Source organism: Medicago sativa, chromosome 4 (assembly GCF_051527215.1).
Source record: "Medicago sativa cultivar Bolivia chromosome 4, Bolivia_mono, whole genome shotgun sequence".
Taxonomy (NCBI): domain Eukaryota; kingdom Viridiplantae; phylum Streptophyta; class Magnoliopsida; order Fabales; family Fabaceae; genus Medicago; species Medicago sativa.
In genome coordinates, this window is record NC_140752.1 from 69,969,066 (window position 1) to 69,990,363 (window position 21,298).

Sequence of the window (21,298 nt, forward strand, 5' to 3'; positions counted from 1 at the left end):
ATGTTAGAACTCTTTTTTTCTTTTTTAAAAAAAATGGATTTTTATGGATAGTAGGCAAACACAAATAACTTCATTTTTTTTTTTAAATCTCTAAAAGAAATCTTTAGATTCTTTTGACAAAAATCTATTTTTTTTAAAGCTGAAACAAACGCACCCTTAATATCATATTGACTTCTCAAATTGGTTTTTATCTTTTTGATTTTGGGGTTCGATGAATGTATGCACATTGGATTTTTTTTGAAGAAACTATTTAGTGATTTGCAGTGTAATATATTTTTAATTATTAATTATATTTTTATAAAAGGAAATTTTTTTGGCAAATAGTCAGGCCAGAAATTCACCTATTAAGGTGAATATAACTGAGGTATCCGGGGTTTGAATCTCAACCCCTACATATATTATTTAATGTCCTTACCAACTGAGCTAAGTCAACAGGGACGTATGAACTATTTTTTTTAAAAAAGTATTCATATATGTAATTAAACATTTATTATTTATTTAGTTTATATTATTTTTTTAATTGTTTATTAACTTTTTATAGAACAAATATATTGTTTTAAAATATTACATTAATTTTAAAAATAATGAATATTTTTAATATCATATTGACTTTTGCCTATAATTTAATATCATATTGACTTTTGCCTATAAAATATTACATTAATTTTAAAAATAATGAATATTTTTAATATCATATTGACTTTTGCCTATAATTTAATATCATATTGACTTTTGCCTATAAATAAGGTTATACATTAGTGTAAATTTGCTAACACCTTAAAATCTGGCTAGCTCTTCTAAACAAAAAAAAATTCCTTATTACAACCAGATTCTCATTTGTATCTCCCTGATCAGGAACAAGTTTGATCCAGAAACATGAATATCATCCTTCTGATGTATGTCATCATACTCGCAGGTTTGTATACATTCATTCATTATTTAATATTATCTTGTTATGAGTGCAACACTTTCATTCTTTAAATTTAAAGTAAAATCAGTAGCTAAGATAACAAAATTAGTGATCGATTAATCTTGGTTATGTATAATTTTCATTGATAAAATATATTAGATAACTATAAATGGATGTTTTTGAAAGTATACTTTAAAATTAGATTGAAATTTTTTAAAATTATGAAAAAATATATTTATGATTAAATTTGTTCTATTGATACCCACAAAGTAAATCTCACAATGAGTTTACCAACATTATTTTGCTTTGATTGAAAGTGGACTCAGATCTCCTGTTCACACTTTGTGAGTAAAAAAAAAAAATTGATTTGGATGTAAAATCCTGTTAAAGGTAGTCAACCAAGTTCTCGAGCAGAGATTACTAGATTAATCATTCACAAAGTCAATAGATACTTTGCACCAATAACATAGCTAAAAAAACTAAAATTTAATTTATAAATTATTTCAAACATATATGCACATATAATTGCAACCATCACTCTTTATGTATTTTCTTCTAATATAAAATCTTTTTTTATTATATTTCTATTATTATTATTATTATTATATTTTCTTCCTTTTAATTATCCCATTTTCAATTGTTAATTTTAATGTCTTTAATTTAATTATTTCCTTAATTCAGTCCCACATAGTTGAATAAAATAAATTTTAGGTATGTAATGCTTTTTTATCATAATAAAAAAAATACATTTCTCTTATAGTGTGGTAATGGTACAATTTTTGGAGCTAATGTAATTTTAGAGAGTGATTCAAAATTTTCAAAGTAAATTTCATTGTTTGAATGATAAATTTGGATAAACTTTAAAATGAAGGAATTATATCAAGTATTTTGTCAAATCAAATTTAAGAAGTTTCAAATAGTGATATTTAAAAAAATAAAAGTCGGGAGGGTCTATATTAAATTTCAAAGTTTTACGCATTGATCCACATTTTCCATAATTTGAAATTTCAAATTATTTGATCAAAATCTTTTAAAAATATCATTTTTGGATCAATTTTCATTACATCTTTACACTTTTATCCCAAAACTTTAAAAATTTATAAATTAATCAAATAAAGTTTAAAAATGATTTTTTTATTGTTTTATCCAAACAAAAAAAAAATATTAAGAAATTCAATTAAAACACTATATAAATTGTTAGAATTCTAATTTCTTTAGATCTTCCGATTATCTCATCCTAACACTTTTTTTCTTCATCTTTAACTAGTGTCAAAGAGACACTAGTTAGCATTACCCTTAAAACAATATCAAAGAATATATCTATATTAAACTAACATAAAGACATGCAACTACAGGTTTTGAAGCTGAAGCATTATCTTATGATTACACTGCGAACATTGAAGTGAGTTATCTCTCTAACATTTATTTCTGTTTTTGAGGATTTGAGAGTCACATACGGTTTATTACATTACATGGAATTATATTCCCTCTAACTTTGGGTGTTACTTGTTTTCAATCTCAGTGTTTGACAATCCCACAGAAGCCTCAGTACAATGGAGGAATAATTCAAAACCCAGGAATAAATGATGGACTACAGGGATGGACATCATTTGGGGAAGCAAAAATACAACATAGAGAATCATTAGGTAACAAATATGTGGTAGCTCATAGCAGAAATCAACCATATGATAGTGTCTCCCAAAAGATTCACCTCCAAAAGGGGATGTATTATACTTTATCTGGTGAGATTTATTGTCATAAATTAGAGTTTAATTTTGATATATTGTAAATGTTTTACATTGTCAACAAATAATATGCACTGATTTATAGGTAGTTATGAATAAAATCAAACGCTTTTGAATTGTGCAGCTTGGTTACAAGTGAGTAATGGGAATGTTCCTGTAACAGCGGTTGTTAAAACAAATGAAGGATTTAAATTTTGTGGTGTCATTTTTGCTGAGTCTAATTGTTGGTCTATGCTTAAGGGTGGTTTCATAGCAGATACATCAGGGGAAGCTGAGCTATACTTTGAGGTACTTAAGTATGGTTCTTCATAATTGTATTTTTGTACTATTATTTGAATGATAAATAAGGATATTATATTTATTGAAATTTATTCATTACTGATTAATTCTCCAAATTTTAATACATCTGTAAAATGTTGTATCATGTAGAGTAATAATACTTATGTGGAAATTTGGATAGACAGTGTATCCTTACAACCATTCACAGAACAACAATGGAAGTCTCATCAAGATCAAAGCATTGAAAAGGTAAACAACTAATTTCATAGGATTTCTCACCATATTCAGACAATTGATAACTATAAAATTTAAAGGATTCACTTAGAACCAAGTTTAATTTTAATTAACATGGCATGCAGGAACGGAAGAGAAAGGTATTAGTCCAAACACTAGACGAACAAGGAAACCCTTTACCAAATGCGAGTATATATATTACATTGAATAAACCAAAGTTTCCATTTGGAAGTGCAATAAATAGTAACATTATTAACAACCGTGCGTACCAAGATTGGTTCTCATCTAGGTTCACAGTCACAACATTTGAAAATGAAATGAAATGGTACACAAATGAATACGCACCAGGGAAAGATAACTATTTCCAAGCTGATCAAATGCTACAGTTTGCAAAATCACACAATATTACCGTTCGAGGACACAATATATTTCACGATGATCCTAAGTATCAACCAAAATGGGTTTATTCACTCTCCCCAAACCAACTTAACTTAGCAGTCCAAAAAAGAATGAATTCTGTTGTGGGAAGATACAAGGGCCAAGTTATTGGTTGGGATGTTGTTAATGAAAATCTCCATTTCTCATTCTTTGAAGGTAAACTTGGACAAGATTTTTCAGCCAAAGCATTTAACCAGGTTCATAATATTGATCCACAAGCCACCTTATTTATTAATGAGTATAACACAATTGAGGATAGTAGAGATGGTTTATCATCTCCATCAAGTTACATCCAGAAAATCAAACAAATTCGAAGTGTGAATAGGCAATTGCCGCTTGGAATTGGCTTGGAGTCTCATTTCCCTTCCCTCCCTCTCAACTTGCCTTACATGAGAGCTTCCATTGATACCCTTACTGCTTCTCGTTTGCCAATATGGATTACAGAATTAGATGTTGCAAGCCAACCTAATCAGGTAATGTCAATAACACCAATATTTGTTTTTCTATTTATTTATCATTTCTCACACTAAAATGATGTTGTTAGAACTAGAAGTTACATAATATGATCGATAAAACATGTCATACTAACCTGAAATCTTGTTGTGAGCGAGAACCCACACTCAAGTAGTCAGAATAACCTAGAGCTTTTGATCTTGACGGACGATTAAAAAAGACAAATTTGATTTTTTTTTTTTAAAATTTCAAATACAAAGCTTGAATATGACCGTCCAAGTAAGATAGGACGACTCTTACGCCTGACTGCGAGTTCTAGCTGATTGCAAGGAATTCGGGTCCATATTAGACAATCCAGTATTATTTTTTCTATTTTACTCATTTATGACTTGGATTTTTTTTTTCTTTCTAATTAAGCTTTTACATTCGTGATTTGAGTAGGTACAATACTTCGAGCAAGCTCTTAGAGAGGCACACTCTCACCCAGGGGTTAAAGGTATTGTAATGTGGACAGCATGGACACCGCAGGGTTGCTATAAGATGTGTTTGACAGATAACAATTTCAAAAATTTACCAACAGGGGATGTTGTTGACAAACTAATATCTGAGTGGGGGAAAGCAGAAGTTTTAGGGACGACAGACCAAGATGGACTCCTTGAGTTGTCCCTTTTTCATGGAGATTACAAAATACAAATTAATCACCCTAGCAAGAAGAATTACTCTATTCATCACATGCAAGTGCTTCCAAAAGAAGATTCCAATAAAACAACACAATTGATACAACTTTTTATTTAGTTGATTTTTCATGTTACACATGTGATTTATGATAAATAAAAACTTATGTTTTTCTATCGTTATTTGTTTGTTGTCTTACTCGTCAATAACTAGTTGATGATGCGTGAAAATAGTATGGTTCCTTAAGGTTTTGTTTCATTTAGGAACGTAAAGCAAATGAAACCAAAAAAAAAAAATTAAAAGAAGGAAAAATCAAAACGAAAGAAGAAAAAAATGAAATGATTGTGATGTGGATTTACAAGATATAATAAAATTGATAAAAATAATAGAAAATAAATATTTATAAAATTATACAAATATTTCTATATAAAATAAAATGTCTAAAAAATGGAATATAATAAAAAGTGTTCACCAATAAGCAAACGCAACTATTAAAAAAGGTACGGTTCATAATAAAGAAAAATAATTAAATAATAAAATAAGAAATGCATGACAACAAATAAAGCAAACATGTTGTAGCCATAAAAAACAAAAAAAAAAAAGGATCCAGACCTCTCCTTACACTCACTCTCTCATTCTCCCCCTTTATAGAATTTATGTCTATTTCTCTAAATTCTAGAGAGGATCAAAAGAGAGAGGATCAAGAGAGAGATGGACACAATTTGTGGAAAGAGATAAGGAAAGAGTAATTGAAACAAGATAATCCAATTTGATAAAAAAAAAAAAATTGTCATTATTTTAGAATCTCCTCTTAGTGTTTTACCTTATTGATTTATTCACTTTTCTTTCGCTTTAATATGAAACAACATTATAAAATTGCACTTGTTAATTTTTTTAACTCAAGATATTTCATTGATGATAACTAAAGAAATACAATAAAAAGTATTGCAATAAGCCAAAGATAATATATCTTCAAGCTTGAAAATGAACACTATCATTTGTTGATCCCCTAGGAAAAAAGAGTTGATAATTGATGTAAAATTTTAATAGGATCAACATTCATGCACAAGCGATTCATATTCAATATGATTTAATTTGGTATTGGCACATTATAAAAAAAACTGATTTGCTTGTAATCGATCTCAAAGATATCATTTGAAATTTTGATACTCATAATAAGAAGAAACATTACAAAAGAGTTATGAAAATTACATATTAAAAAATGGAATGAATTCTCAAATATTGCTCACAACAGTTGAAATCATCTATCGTTTTCTCTAAGTGTAAGAAGTGGGAAACTTGATGTTGGGCTTAAATTTAGCTTACTTAATGTCTGAATCTCGCCTTAGCTCGTCTGGCGAGATCTCAAAATAGCTGGAAAATTTGAATATGCTTGCTTGTCAAAATAATGGAAGGAACAATTTGAGATTAAATTTTAGGGTGAGCTTGTTTCCACGCCAGGAAAAGGAATTAATAGCGATCACTCAAATTTCACATTAAATTCCACCAAGCGAGCTAGGTGCTACGCCAATCGAATCTAGTTAAAACTTAGCTTATCAACTTTCTTCTCCTTTATCAATGTTGTGACTTTTGAGTACCTTTAACTTCCATAATGACGCTCGCTTCAATCGATCAAGATATTCGTCTAACATCAAGAAACAAATTACACTACAAAATTGTCTGGCTAGGAAGAAATTTTTAACAATCAGTTAATCACTCGAGGCATTTGCAAAACATCAACTCAATGAGACACCTTAGCCAAATTCACTATAGATAAACTAACTTCCTATCTAGAAACTCTAAAAATGACATTACAAACTTCTTTATGACAGATAGTCATCACAATTCACAACATTTTACTCAAATTGACAACAAATTGCTTTGCACTTTCACATAAGTAACGCACCCATCATTATTCATTCCAAAATCACTTAATTGGACTAGCTTTCATTTGAGTATCTAGACATTGGATAATCATAATTCTGCTGCAGTCCATTTAAGACTAACAACTTGGAAAATGTTAGCCACTACTAACAGGCCAAATAACATGGTGACAGGTTCAAAGCCATAACATTGACCTTCTATGAATTCTATGACCGATATTAATATACTAGTATGTGTATGTTACGACATGGTTTCCACACAAGACCAAAATAGGAGTGCACGATCTCATGCAATCTTCAAATCAGTAATCAATACTCGGTAGGTAGGACTTAGTAGTAGGACCCTTGTTTTGTGCTTTGTCTATAACTCTATGGTCAGCCCAAGACAGCTACAAAAAACATGTCCTCTTCATACCACATCTATTTTGTTTTCCTCTTTTTTTCAAAGTTTCTAATCTAATCTAAATATGTTAATTAATTTCAGACCAAACAAAATCAACAATATCTGCAGATACCCTACTACATAATAATTGATAAAAAAAGTGTTGCCCATTTTTGCTAAATGAAAAAATAGCAAAATGAAATTCAAATGACAGCTAGCAAGAGTCAATGGTGACTGATACACGAGTTCAACTACATGGTTATTTAATTGAAACACGTGGCAGGTGTTGTTCTTGTAGCAGTAGTAGTAGTATTTTTTTTCCTCACCACAACTTTTTTGTGAAATGCCATTTATATCACTCTTCTCTTTTGCCTTTAATTCGATCACCTATATCCTGAGGTAAAAAGGGGGACCTAAGTAAGGATGAAGGGGGCATATGTTTTTTTTCTGTCCTTAATTTCCCCCTCTTTCTCTCTCTGATCATAGTAGAGACAGACACGCTCATAATGTACATATAGATGCAGCAGAGAGAAACTCTTTCTCTCTCTCAAATTATTATAACAAGCCAGTGTTTTGATATTATAACAAGCCCATTCTGAGTGTTTTGATTTTAGAGGTTTAGGAGCTGGATTTTGGAATCACCACTCCCTTCCACACCATGTGTGTTACTGTCACAAATATTGTTATTTTGTTGTAACTTGTAACCATCCATTTTCACTAGTACCAACTTCCCAAGAAGAAAAGTTCAAACCATTTTCATCATGTGTTGGTCTTCAATTCATCATTCCATTCACTAGCAATTGCAATGATTCCAAGTTCCAACCATGACAAGAGTATTGGATCCCACTTCACCCATGTTCAATAACTGCTAAATTCTATGACTATGTCAATGAGTAACCCAAGAAAGTAAGTAGTTAGAAAAGAAAATTACTACTAGTACATACTACATGCATGCTTTTGTTTTGTTTATTTTATTACTCCTATATTATACTACTATATAAAAAAGTTACTACCTTATGTACTTATTTTTGTTTGCTTGTTTATTCAGTTATTGACTGTTTGTTTAATAACGTGTATGCAGTTTTAACAATATAGAAAGCAAGAAATCATAGAGAAACTCAAAGAATGGTTATTTTTGGTGTTTGGTTACTGGGATGATTTCACGTGAGAGTTCTGCCATTGTGTCCGTGAGTTTTGCAAAACCTGTATGTATGAACAGTTTCGAGAAACCAACATTAACCAAACCACTTTAATTACCACAGTAATTGACTCATTGCCTCTATTCTGCACACTTCCATGCCAATGTTCTGCTCAATGAATCAAAATGTGAAGAAGCAACTACCAATTGTAGATCTGAAGAGTTAAGTAGGTGAATCAAATCAACCCCTACCCAACCACATGCATTAAACTATTTCGATATCTTCCACACAAATTAACAATAGCTTATTGTTAACAAAAACCAAATTAGCTAAAACATAAACCTAATTACTAGCTACTAGTACTATACTAGCTCTGGTGTTGGGTCCATTTTCTTGTTCATCCTAAAATGGAAAAACTCACATTCTCTTCTTTCTCTTCTTTGTTTTCCATCACATTTTTACTCTGTCTGATCTTGTCTCTTCAGCCATCAAGATCACAAAAAGACGATTCACAACCGCTTCTCGCACTCAAATCCTCCGTAGACATTCACAACAAACTACCATGGCCACAAAAGCAGAACAACGATGTTTGCACTTGGGTGGGAGTTAAAGATTGTTACAAAGGCAAAGTTAGAAAGCTAGTACTCGAATATTTCAACTTAACAGGAAAATTAGATTCAAACATTTTAAACCGTTTGGATCAACTTCGAGTTCTTAGTTTCAAAGGAAACTCACTCTCTGGTCAAATTCCTAATCTCTCAAATCTTGTTAATCTCAAATCTATTTATCTTAATGATAACGATTTCTCCGGTGAGTTTCCGGCTTCTGTTTCAGTTCTTCACCGTGTTAAAGTTATTGTTCTGTCTGGTAATAGAATCTCCGGCGAGATTCCGGCGTCGTTGGCTAAGGTTCCGCGGTTGTATGTTCTTTACTTGCAAGATAATTTGTTCGCCGGTTCGGTTCCTGGTTTCAATCAAACTGGTTTGAAGTACTTGAATGTGTCGAATAATAAACTCTCCGGCGAGATTCCGGTGACCGCGGCGTTGAACCGGTTCAATGCGTCGTCGTTTTCAGGAAACTTAGAGTTATGTGGAGAACAGATCCACCGAAAATGTAAAAGCAGCACAGTGTTGCCGCCGTTGGCGCCGTCGCCGTCGGTGAGTCCCATTGGAGGGAACGGGAAAACGACGTCGTCAAAATCAAACCGTACGAAGTTGATTAAGATAATTGGAGGGAGTGTTGGTGGATTAGTGTTGTTAATATGCTTAGTTATAATTATTATGTGGTTAATTTGCAAGAACCGTAGGAAAAGGGTGGGATCCTCTGCAGCAAGGAGAGGGAAGAGTAGTGTTGACGTGGCAGAAGGAGAGAATGTGGTTGGTGGAGAAGGAGAGGGTAGAGGAAGTAATTATGAAGCAAAACAAGGTGGATTTGCTTGGGAGAGTGAGGGCATAGGGAAACTGGTGTTCTGCGGAGCAGGGGATAGGGAAATGGGGTATAGTTTAGAGGATTTATTGAAGGCTTCAGCTGAGACATTAGGGAGGGGTATAATGGGAAGTACATATAAAGCAGTGATGGAATCAGGTTTTATTGTTACTGTGAAAAGGTTGAAAGATGCTAGGTACCCTGGTTTAGAGGAGTTTAGGGCACATATAGATTTACTTGGTAAGCTTAGACATCCTAATTTGGTCCCACTTAGGGCTTACTTTCAAGCTAAGGAAGAACGTCTTCTTGTTTATGATTACTTTCCTAATGGCAGCCTCTTCTCTCTTGTTCATGGTATGTATCTCTTCTAATTTACTTTAATTTTACAACCTTACTATATATAAAACATAGACACAAGACACGACACGCACACTAATATGTCGGCACCTTTAAAAATTTGAAAAGATCACATAATTCAACATAATCATATGTGTTGGTGTTGATTTTAACGTAAATTCGACACCAAGATATGTCTAATCCAAAGAGCGTCCATGTTTTATAGCTTACTACTAATAATTTACTATGTTAATTTTCTATACTATGTTAATGAGTTTCGTTATTTTTTTAAAAAAACTAGAGTGTAGTATCTTTTTTATATGGAATGTGGGTATATAATAGCGAGAAAAAAATGTGGTATATAACAGGAGTGACAGTATCTTTTTTATTCCATCTGTTTCAAAATGAGTGTCGTTTTAGGTGTTTACACACATATTAAGAAATGCAATGATTAAAAGTAAGAGAATGATTATTTTACCAAATTATCCTTATTAACTATTGGTTAGTTTTAAAAGTAGGAGTAATATTTTGGAAGTAGTGTGCAGAGTATTAATTGAAGGGTACAATTGAAAAGAAAAAGTTATTATTGCATTGGAAACTGAAAGTGACATTCATTTTGAAACAAATTTTTTTGGTTAAAGCGACACTCATTTTAAAACGGATGGAGTATATGAAATGTGGGTATATAATAGCGAGAAAAAAATGTGGTATATAACAGGAGTGACAAACACCATATAAAAACTTTCAAAAAAAAAACCATATAAAAACTCACACAAACATAATTATCGAAGATTCCAAGATTTAACTCACAAAATATTTCCGTCTATCAATTTCAACATTGTAAATTGAGATTTCTTCAAAAAAAAAAAAACATTGTAAATTGAGATAGGAGTATGTCTTTCAATCAAGCAGAAAATGAATTGAAAATCAATCATATAATGATAGGTAGGAATGAACTGAAATCATACAAATATGATTATATGCATAGTTTAGATCCTGAAAAGGTGGGCTGAGTGTGTCCTAATCCTAAAAGTTGATAATCTTTTGGTAATGGGGTCCTCATATGATGTAGAGTATCCAATAATATCCATGCGCTAAATTTCCTTCTCGCACAGGTTGATGTTGATTTAGTTTCAATAGAGAGGGATTATAGAGATAGAGACAAAATGTGTTGCTTTCCATGACGAACAGTTTAACGCAATTAAAGTGTTGTAGGAAGGTGCATATGTGTGATCAGAATCTGACAACTCATTTATGAATGTGACCCCATGTTAGTGTTGTCCCACTCAACCATTGAAAAATTAAAGAGGGTTGAACACGATTTTGTGCTTAGTGTATAGCCAGTAGCCACGTACTTCTACAGTGATCTATGACGATCTTTCTTAAATCATGATAACATTTTTGGCAAAAATTACGCAATTGATCTCTTAACTTAATTGGCAAAATTACTCTTTATTTTTATTTTTTTATTTAATCTTAAATGTTATAAAATGTCAAATTTTTATTTTTTTATTAAAAAAATGAGAAACTACAAAAAAATCATCAACTTCGTAAATAAACTTAAATCTTCATCATATAAACCTAAAAACTTAGATTTCATTAAAAAAATCTCATAAAAATGACATGATATTGACTTTTTATAACATAAATGGTCAAGTTAAGAGATAAATTGTTTAATTTCACCTACATTTTTTAATTAAAATCAAATAACATAAAAGTATTCAAATAGTATCTACCAAAAAAAGATATTCACTCACAATTATGTCCAAAGTAGTAAAATTACATACTCCATTCATCTGAACTTTCTTCCCTTCTTCTCTATAGCCCACCATTGTACTATCTGTCCCATAGAAGCGGGGTACATAAATTAGGTGATTTGGATCATTGTGGGCATGTCTGAATGCTTTTATTCAAAACTTTATTTTCAAAGACCATGGTATAGGTGATTTGGATCCGGGAGCAATCCACTCATTCGCACAGTCAACAACTCCGTGGTCATCGGATCGTTATGATTTAAAGCTTTGTAATTTAGTTTTTTTCGTTACAAAAACAACCAAAATTTGCATGGAAATGTAGACCATTTGATTTCGATCCAATGACCTCAGAGATACGGTGATTGCGAGAATATGTAGATTGCACACAACAGACGATCCAATGACCTGAAATAACACCGTTTGATTTTTATATTATGGTATTTGAAATGTTCATACCAGTAGTAAAGATTTTTTTTGAGGCTAAGTTCTAATAGTAAAATACTTAAGCATGATGATAAATTTGATTTCTTTGTTATATTGTTCTCTTTTATTTTTCATAAGTAAATGCAAAGGAAAGAAATATTTTGGACACAAAACAGTGTGTTTCCTTTCCTTCCTCAACTGTTTAAATTTTAAAAGCTGTTATGTTAAAGATATAGATATTTATAAAGGAAAAGTGCTATTCTTTTTGCTGGATAATGCAAAAAGTTAGCTTAAAGCATAAGCATTATACCTAACCATGGAACGACCCTCTTGTTCATTAATGTAAAAGATGAGATAAAATGAATTGTGGCAGCGCATTTAACAAATCAACAAGTAAGACTTTCCTTTTCTCTTAGAAATAATAATGGTGGAATCATAATATCCAAGAGTAGAAAGTAACCAATCATGAAACCCGAAAAATAAAATTAAAGTAACCAATCATGTCAATTGCCAGGATCCTCACGTGTATTTTGCTGTGTTTTTCTTTAACACACGTACTGTGTTTTGCTTTGTTTGTTTAATTTATTTAATTTAATGCCAGTGAGCATTTTAGTCTTTATGTCCTTTGTACAAGTGGTGTATAGTTTCATGATATGGTTTAAATTATTCATATATCATGTGCTAGTAACTAGTATTGAGAATCCATACCATGCACAGAGAAATTTGTAGAAAAATCTACCTTAATTACAATTAATAATTGACTGTGTTTAATTATAGATGCAATTATTAACAACACGTTCAACAATTTCTTTTGCTAAGAAAGTGACTTGAAAATGTCTACATTTTGACATTGCTTTCACACTGATATAGCTGACAGAGGACATTTTGACAAAATTAATGACTATAATGCAGGAACCAAAACATCTAGCGGAGGAAAGCCTCTTCACTGGACATCATGTCTTAAAATTGCAGAAGATCTAGCAACGGGCCTTCTGTATATCCACCAAAACCCCGGCATGGCTCACGGAAACCTGAAATCTTCCAATGTGTTACTTGGTGCCGACTTTGAGTCCTGTCTCACTGACTATGGTCTCACTGTGTTCCTTAATCCCGACACAATGGAAGAACCAAGTGCCACTTCTTTTTTCTATAGAGCACCCGAGTGCCGCAGTTTTCAACGGCCACAAACTCAACCTGCCGATGTATACAGCTTTGGTGTCCTTCTCCTCGAGCTTTTGACTGGCAAAACACCCTATCAAGACCTTGTACAGGCACACGGTTCAGATATACCTAGATGGGTTCGATCGGTACGTGAAGAAGAGACCGAGTCTGGGGATGACCCTGCCTCGTCAGGCAATGAAGCATCTGAAGAGAAGCTTCAGGCTCTATTGAACATTGCAATGGCATGTGTTTCAGTAGTGCCGGAGAATAGGCCTACAATGAGAGAAGTTCTAAAGATGATAAGAGATGCAAGAGGAGAAGCTCATGTCTCATCTAATAATAGTAGTGATCATTCACCTGGTAGATGGTCAGATACAGTTCAAAGCTTGCCGAGGGATGAACATCTTAGCATATAATTGGAATTTTTTATTTTATTTTTAATGCATTCTGATTTTTCTTGAATTGGTTTTGAATATTGATTTCGGACATGAGTAGATGATAATGCTGTAAAGACATACATCTTAATCTCTTGCTTTGTGATTACATGTTGGTTAGAGGTAAATTAGTGGATATGGATTCATATCAAAGATTCAGCTTGCAGAAGATGTGGAGTGCAATCCTTTCAGGTTCTGGTCTTTTGTTTCTTCTATTTTTCTTTTCTCTGGCTAAGTGGCTAATAATTGACTATTGCTACAATGCAATCCCTGCCTTTTTTGTGTAACCTTAAATTTATTGTGCTATGGCCTGATGGTTATCAATAATTTAAAAATAAAAATATTAGCACCTTTTTTTTAATTATACTCTTAATTATTATCAGGCTTTATTTGGTAAAATAAATAAATAGCCAACAACCGATAAACTAGCTAATAACGAATGAACTTATAGTGAAGAGTTGATAAACTAGCTTAAAGCGGATAAATTTGTAGATTGAATATGCAGTGTTCGTAAAATGTTGAATTAGTGATAAATACGAAATAACATAAAAATATATTTTTAATTAACTTTTTTAAGGTTTAATTGCACATTTTATCTCCTTATTTTATTAAATTACGAGAAATTGTCCCCTTTTATAAATTGAACTTTATAGTCCCTCAATTTTCACGTTTGTTGCAATTTTGGTCTTAATTCATACTTTTTTCCCCCAAAAATAATGACTTTTGGCGTCACAAAAGGTGAATTTTGCTTTCAAAAGTGATATTTTCTATCTAGGTTGAACATTTAACCTATGTTTGGTATCACGACCATTATTCCAGAATAAGGGTGACCTACCGTGATTTTACATAAGCTACATAATGTAGCTTTTGGATCACTGTGATTCTGATATTGGAATATACGACATGATGGTTTGGTATGCTACTATATATTCCTCCTTCCAAATCCTTTTTGGTTTGGAGATTGCTAAGATGCCTACCGATGAACAAACTTTGAAACAGAGGTTGTGTTGCTGTGTCAATGTGTAGTCTCGTCTGTGAAAATGGTTATGAAACCATGTCTTACGTTTTCTTTCAATGTGGGCTGACAGAGGATCTTTGGTGTCGACTTTGTAATATTTTGAGCTTCAATTTTGATTCTTCTTCGATAGGCAATATTTTTTAGGCTTGATTGCATGTTTGATCCCTTATGTTTATTTTAGTTTTCAAGTTGGTCCCTTATGTTTTAAACGTTTCAATTTGGTCTCTTACGTTTTAAAAGTTTCAAATTGGTCCAAAACATTACTCACGTTGGAATAAGTTAGTCCCTTTCGCGACATGATATTGAGTTTAATAAAACGAAAAAACGTAAGGGACCAACTTGAAACGTTTAAAACATAAGGGACCAACTTGAAAACTAAAATAAACATAAGGGATCAAACATGTAATTAAGCCTATTTTTTAAGATTTTTGATCAAGGTTGAACCTCCCAAATTAAAGACTTAGGCTATGTTTGGATGAGAAGAGAAAGTAAGAGGAAAGATAGTAAAAGGAAAGATTGTATGAGGATAGAAAGGGAATGAAAAGTGAAGGGATTGTTTTGATTGTTTGGTTTAATAGAAAGTGGATTAGAAAATTGGTGGAAAGAAAGATCTACTTTTTCTAATTGACATATATACCCTTATATATACACACCCCTTTAGAAATAAAAAACAATAAAACTAGGGGTGCTTTGGACTTTTTGAACAAAAGTTAGTTGTTTCCCCAACCTTTCTGCACATATTGCCATGGAAAGGTTTTTAGTGTGGGACCCACGTGTCTCGTTCTTTCCTTAGTTGGTTTCCCTTGTTCCAAACCATGGAAAATGTTTCTTTCCCTTGTCTTTCTCTCCCCCTCACTATCTTTCCATGGAAACAAACACACCATTAATCTTGGCGGCCATTACCAATATCATATGGACCATTTGACATGAAAGTTACTTATATATCTCTTTTGATCAGAAAGTTTTAAATTCTTTTTTTATTTTTGTCCCTCCTCGTTAGAGAAAGAGACTTGTTATCGTTTTGGTTTATTGATATCCTCCTCCACCCAATTGAATTAATTGTAACCCAATCTATCGGTTAGAGATTCTAAGAAAATGTTAAATGACATGCATGATATCATATTCTAAATATATGTTGTGATAATTTTTTAAGATTCATTCATATATTTAGAATATATGATATCATGTATGTTGTGATAATTTTTTAAGATTCATTTTTTATACTCCATGTCACCATATGAAGTAGAATATTTAACTACATGCATAATCTTGATATACCCACCAATGAGAATGAGAAAGCGAGACTACCGGTTGAGTAGTATTTTGTGAAAAATGAATAATATTTGTACACTCATAATTTCCTAACATTCATTGAACACATCATTAGCTCTTTATTTTTCTATTCTTACTACATCACTATCATCAAGTCTATCTTCCTAAAATATTTTTCTTTGTGGAAAGAGTTTTCATACTCAATTTTGAAGAGTTGTTTTATCTTAGGACAATAAGATCGTTCACTACACAATTTATGGTAGAGCTATACTACGTCATTTATAATCGAATCCCCTATTCAACCTCATTTTTCTATTCTATTTGGGGTTGGCATCTCCAACAACAAACATAGTATGCCCCATTCAATTTGTGTCCTGACAATCGCATTATACGACTCGAATTTAAAATAAAACCAATTATTAGTATTATAAAGGAGTAGTGCATTTCATATGGAAAAGATGATGGGCATGAAGAGGGAAAGTCTCAAATAAAGTATTGGAACAAATATATTCTTTTACGTTCCTTATAAAGTGCGAGTCTATAAAAGTTGTATAAAAGATAAAAAAAAAATGTAAAAATTACGAGAAAGAAAGTTATCAAAAAAAAATCTAAATTTAGCATTTCATGGTCACACTCCAGGAGACCATAAAATAAAGGACATGATTTTTTTTTTTCTTGAAATAATCAGCCAAGCAAAACATTAAAAAGGAGGTGCATGTTTCTAGTAAAATAAAGTTGGACTCAGAGGCAATTTGCAACAAACTTGTGAGACTCACAATGAAAAGTTTGTTGAGATGCAATAAGCTAGGAAAATTGCTCTTCTCTCAACATAAAGCTCACTCCCAACCAAACTGTCTAAAATATCCTCGTGTGAGTTAACTCACGTAGGAATATATTCTAGCGTGACTTAAGTCACGCTCGGCACATGACTTAAGTCAGCGTGAGTTAACTTACGTTGGGTTCTGTTATAAAAGTAAAACAGTACCATAGGAATTTCCAAAACTCCACTGTTGCGGTTTTGAGTTCCATAGATGCGGTTTTCTCCAACCTTAAGTCATTCAACGTCAATTACAAACACAAAATCAAGTAAGTGCTTATTATCCTATTGCATTGGCTTTTTTTGATTGAATTGTTAGATTTTTTGGATAAATTATCACATATTTAGGTTTTGTTGATTTTTGACTTTATGATGTTAGATGTTTGTGATTTGATTGAATTGTTAGATGTTGATTAGAGTAGAATTGATTGAATTGCGGTAGAAATTGTTAGGAATTTGTGGTAGAATTTTTAGGATTAGAGTATATTTTGATATGATGTTTGCATTGTGTAGATATGTCTCAGAAACAGAGTGATGCTCAATTAAAAAAAGAGGATGAGAAGAAGAAAGCAAAAACCACCGTGACATGACACGGTATCGAATGTGAAGGAACCGGTCAAAAAAGCAAGGCGAATGTGCCCGTGTACAATTTCAACAAGATGAGACAGAGAGGAATAACATGTTTTTTTTTTTGAAAAATCAAAAACTCAACCAAAAGCAGGTGCCTCAGGAACTGTCGAGGACAACCCAATTGACTTAGGTGACGAGGGAGATGATTAAATGTAATGTCTTGATTTGTTGGATTTTTTTTTATGTTTTTTGATATGCTGCACATTTTGGTATTGAATAAATTTGAATAAAGTTGCGTTTTGAATAAATTTGAATAAAGTCGTGTTTTGAATAAAGTTGCGTATTGAATAAATTCGAATAAAGTTGTGTATTGAATAAATTCGAATAAAGTTGCACAAGTACACATAAAATGTCGGCATTGAAGTGTCTTATACTTCGGGTAAAAATTTACAGCATACTTTGAAAATTCAAAAGAATGAAGAGAACACAACATATGTATTTTACCGAATCAACTTTATAGGTTATCACATCGAATCCTTTCATATAGGATGAGTAGGGATGTAACACCCCGTTTTCCCAACATAAAAATTTCATAATAAAAATCAGAGTTTCTCAATCATAACGGAATGTCACATTCTTTTCTTAAAATCATAAACTGAATAAATAAATATTTATCCTTCAAAATCCAACAACGTAATTATTTTAAAACTTCGCAGCGGAATAATTCAACATCTCAAATAATCTTTGGCACAAGGGCCTCAACATAAAATCTCATAAAATCTTAGTTCAACAATAATTCTTGAAAACTTCTAAAATAATACGTAAGGAACAGAAAGCAACAACAAAATTCTCATCCCGTTACGTATCAGAGCACATAAGACACACACTTGTGAGGAGTCCACTCACGACCGCAACTAGTCTTGGTTACCTACAAGTTACCCATACGAAGAGCAACATTTTCAAGCAGAAGGGGTGAGATTTCACAAACAACAATATTAAGCATATAATTCATCAATTACATTTAACAACATAAACATCATCAACATATCATAATAATAATCATGTAACATCATATCATCATCATAAACAACTTCATATTAATCATCGACATCAACTTCATAAATTAATCTTTAACAACTTGATGACTTTGACTCGACTATGCAACTTCAACTCGACTATGCAACTCTTAACATCTTAAATCATCTTGACAATGCAAATGCATGTGGTACCAATCAGGGCATCAAGCCCCCAACATATTTGAGCAAAAGCTCCAGGGCATCAAGCCCCCAACATATTTGAGCGTAAAAAGGCTTCAGGGCATCAAGCCCTCAACTTTGAATGAGTATGCATGGACTCAACATCTTACATCTTAAACATCTTGAACATCATGAACATCTTATATGACTCCAATAATTTGGACGACATCTTACAACTTTATAACTTAGACCGACATTTACAACTTTATGACATTAATGGTCAACAACAACAAAACAGCAAGATATGCAGCAAATAACAGCTCTTATACATCATATAATCATTAAAGAATGAATCGCATCAACATAATCATCATAAGTAATACTTAAGGTGCATATTTAACAACATCACATTACTATTAATATTAATCATCTTAATTCAGGTCTTCTGGACAGCTTCTAACATCATTAATAACTTTCATTTCCTACCCCGAGGTCATCTTAAGACTACACGTGCGAAGAGGATCGCAAGGCAACCTACCACTAGTTAGACTCATCACAGCATAGGTTAAATACTCTTAAACACCTTAATTAAACTCATAGTACATAAGCTTTGAAGTTTGGGGACAATCCATAAGTTTTGGTTTATCTTAGAAATAGTTATGCTGAATTTTCATAAAGTTTTACTAAGACCCACTTGGAGTATTTTCATCATAACTCAAAATCTAAAAATCATTTTTGAGCCAAACCAAGACCATTAGGAAGCTAACACAATTATCTAAAACTTTCATGTTTACACCAAAGGCAAATTCAAAACGGAAAAGGGTGAAAAATGTGAATGTTTTCTAGATTGGCCCGACAGAAAATCGGTGGCCGATTTTGGAAAATTGGGGGCCGATTTTGAAAAATCGGGGGCCGATTTTTGCAGAACTAAAACTGGAAATTCAAATCAGAAATTGATGGCCGATTTTGACAATTCGGTGGCCGATTTTGGGCTTCTCAGCAGTTCAAAAATCAGTTTAACAATGCGTTTTTCACTTAAGAAACACTCTTAAATCCCAATTTTCATCAACCCAAATTCCAAAATTGATAGAAAACTCTACCTATGATTATTCTATGAACTGAACACCAACTGGACATGAATTTGATAGACTCCTATTCAACTAACAACATATAACGACTTCAAACCCTAATTCTCAAATTCTCACAAACTTAACCTACAACATGTTAAATCTAATTATCAGAATTATAGACTTAATAATATTGAATGTTAGTCTCACTCTTACCTTAGAATGATAAAATCGCAGCCCCTCTTGTCTTCTTCTCTTATCTTGACTTTTTCTCCCTTTTCACCAAAAACTGATCGTACGTACAAATGTCTTTCTAAACCTAACTTCTCTTATTTATAACCCCTCATCTAATTCATCTTATTCCTCTTTCTACCACTAAACTTTCTAATTTCACAAAATAACCCCACATCTCAATATTTATTTTATTTTCGAATCTTATTTTATTAAATAATAAAATAAGTCACAACATCTCACATAAATCACATAAATATAATCTAAAACTCATTAAAATAATTAAATAATTAGAACGGGCGTTACAAGGGACGTAAAGGAATGCATTCCAATACATTCTTTTGAACTTAATCTTACTGCATTGCCAACTGACAAGTTTCAATTGACAGATGAGCATGATCAAGCACAAAACAACATCTTAAAGGTGTATTCCCTTACGTCCTACTCATCCTATACAAAGGAATTCGATGTGAAAACATATATAGTTGATTCGGTAAAATACATGTTGTGTTCTCTTCATTCTTTAACTTTTCAAACAATCTTGCAAATCTCTACACTAAGTATAAGACACTTCAATGCGGACATAGTCAGCAAACTAACAAGAATTAAACTTAAATTCCAACAAAATAAAAACACAACATAATAATGATGCTACCTAAACATAATCTTGTGCAGAATCAAACTCTTGAGAATATCTTCAGGCGATCTCAGCAGTGTAGCTTTCATCTCAATCCTCGAGAACATGCGGTGCTGACGATATATGGAGAACATGCTCCTCACACAGTCATCATCTGTCAGCATTATCTTTTCGGTATGCAAATAATCGGGACGTGCATAATGAAGGTCTTCGACCCTCCTTGTGTCTCCGGGATTGAGTCCTTGATTGATTTCATTCAGTTGATCCTTTAGATCCTTTAGCGTGGCATCATTCCAGACCTTGAACAAATGACGGTTTCCACTATTGAAACATACTTGAGCACTGAACAAATTGTCCATTATTCCAGATCATACACCATAAGAAATTAAACAATCAATGAAAAACTCATTCAAACATTTCATCAAACACTTGGAGTTCAAATTATACATAAACCCTAAAACTCATAACTACAACATAAACATGCAAACATCTAAACAATTAAGCAATATAAGTCATTTACATGTAAACATTGTATCATTTCTTGTCAAAAAATCAAAATTTAAATAAACCCTAAAACTAAAAAAAATCTAATTTAAGAGGGAAAATCTAACATATAAACATAAAAGGTTAATGGTCTTTGATTATGAAAACTTACTTGTTATTTAAGTGTTGTTTGATTTGAACTTGAAGGAATTTTGGATTTGGTTGATTTGAGAGATATTTTGGAGATTTTAGATGTGAAAGAGGAAATAAGGAAATGAGTTGATGTCTGATCTTTAAAAGGACTTGCAGCGTGACTTAAGTCATGTTGGGGGCATT

At 32.1% G+C, this 21,298-nt stretch overlaps 3 protein-coding genes across 3 annotated transcripts; 2 read left to right on the forward strand and 1 right to left on the reverse strand.

Moving 5' to 3' along the window:
* Positions 1–784: 784 nt before the first annotated feature.
* On the forward strand, positions 785–4,916 carry LOC146931330 (endo-1,4-beta-xylanase 5-like). The gene is made up of 7 exons (XM_085702807.1): positions 785–916; positions 2,266–2,312; positions 2,433–2,652; positions 2,780–2,943; positions 3,085–3,183; positions 3,294–4,079; positions 4,501–4,916. The coding sequence occupies exons 1-7, from the start codon at positions 877–879 to the stop codon at positions 4,852–4,854; spliced, it is 1,710 nt and encodes a 569-aa protein (XP_085558933.1). The 5' UTR covers positions 785–876; the 3' UTR covers positions 4,855–4,916.
* A 2,464-nt stretch (positions 4,917–7,380) lies between these two features.
* Positions 7,381–13,840, forward strand: LOC146931331 (inactive leucine-rich repeat receptor-like serine/threonine-protein kinase At1g60630). The gene is made up of 3 exons (XM_085702808.1): positions 7,381–7,905; positions 8,081–9,917; positions 12,989–13,840. Exons 2-3 carry the CDS (start codon positions 8,546–8,548, stop codon positions 13,651–13,653), a joined length of 2,037 nt encoding a protein of 678 aa, XP_085558934.1. The 5' UTR covers positions 7,381–7,905; positions 8,081–8,545; the 3' UTR covers positions 13,654–13,840.
* Positions 13,841–20,493: 6,653 nt separating this feature from the next.
* Positions 20,494–20,838, reverse strand: LOC146931332 (uncharacterized). Its single transcript, XM_085707654.1, has one exon. It carries the CDS (start codon positions 20,836–20,838, stop codon positions 20,494–20,496), a length of 345 nt encoding a protein of 114 aa, XP_085563780.1.
* Positions 20,839–21,298: the final 460 nt, after the last annotated feature.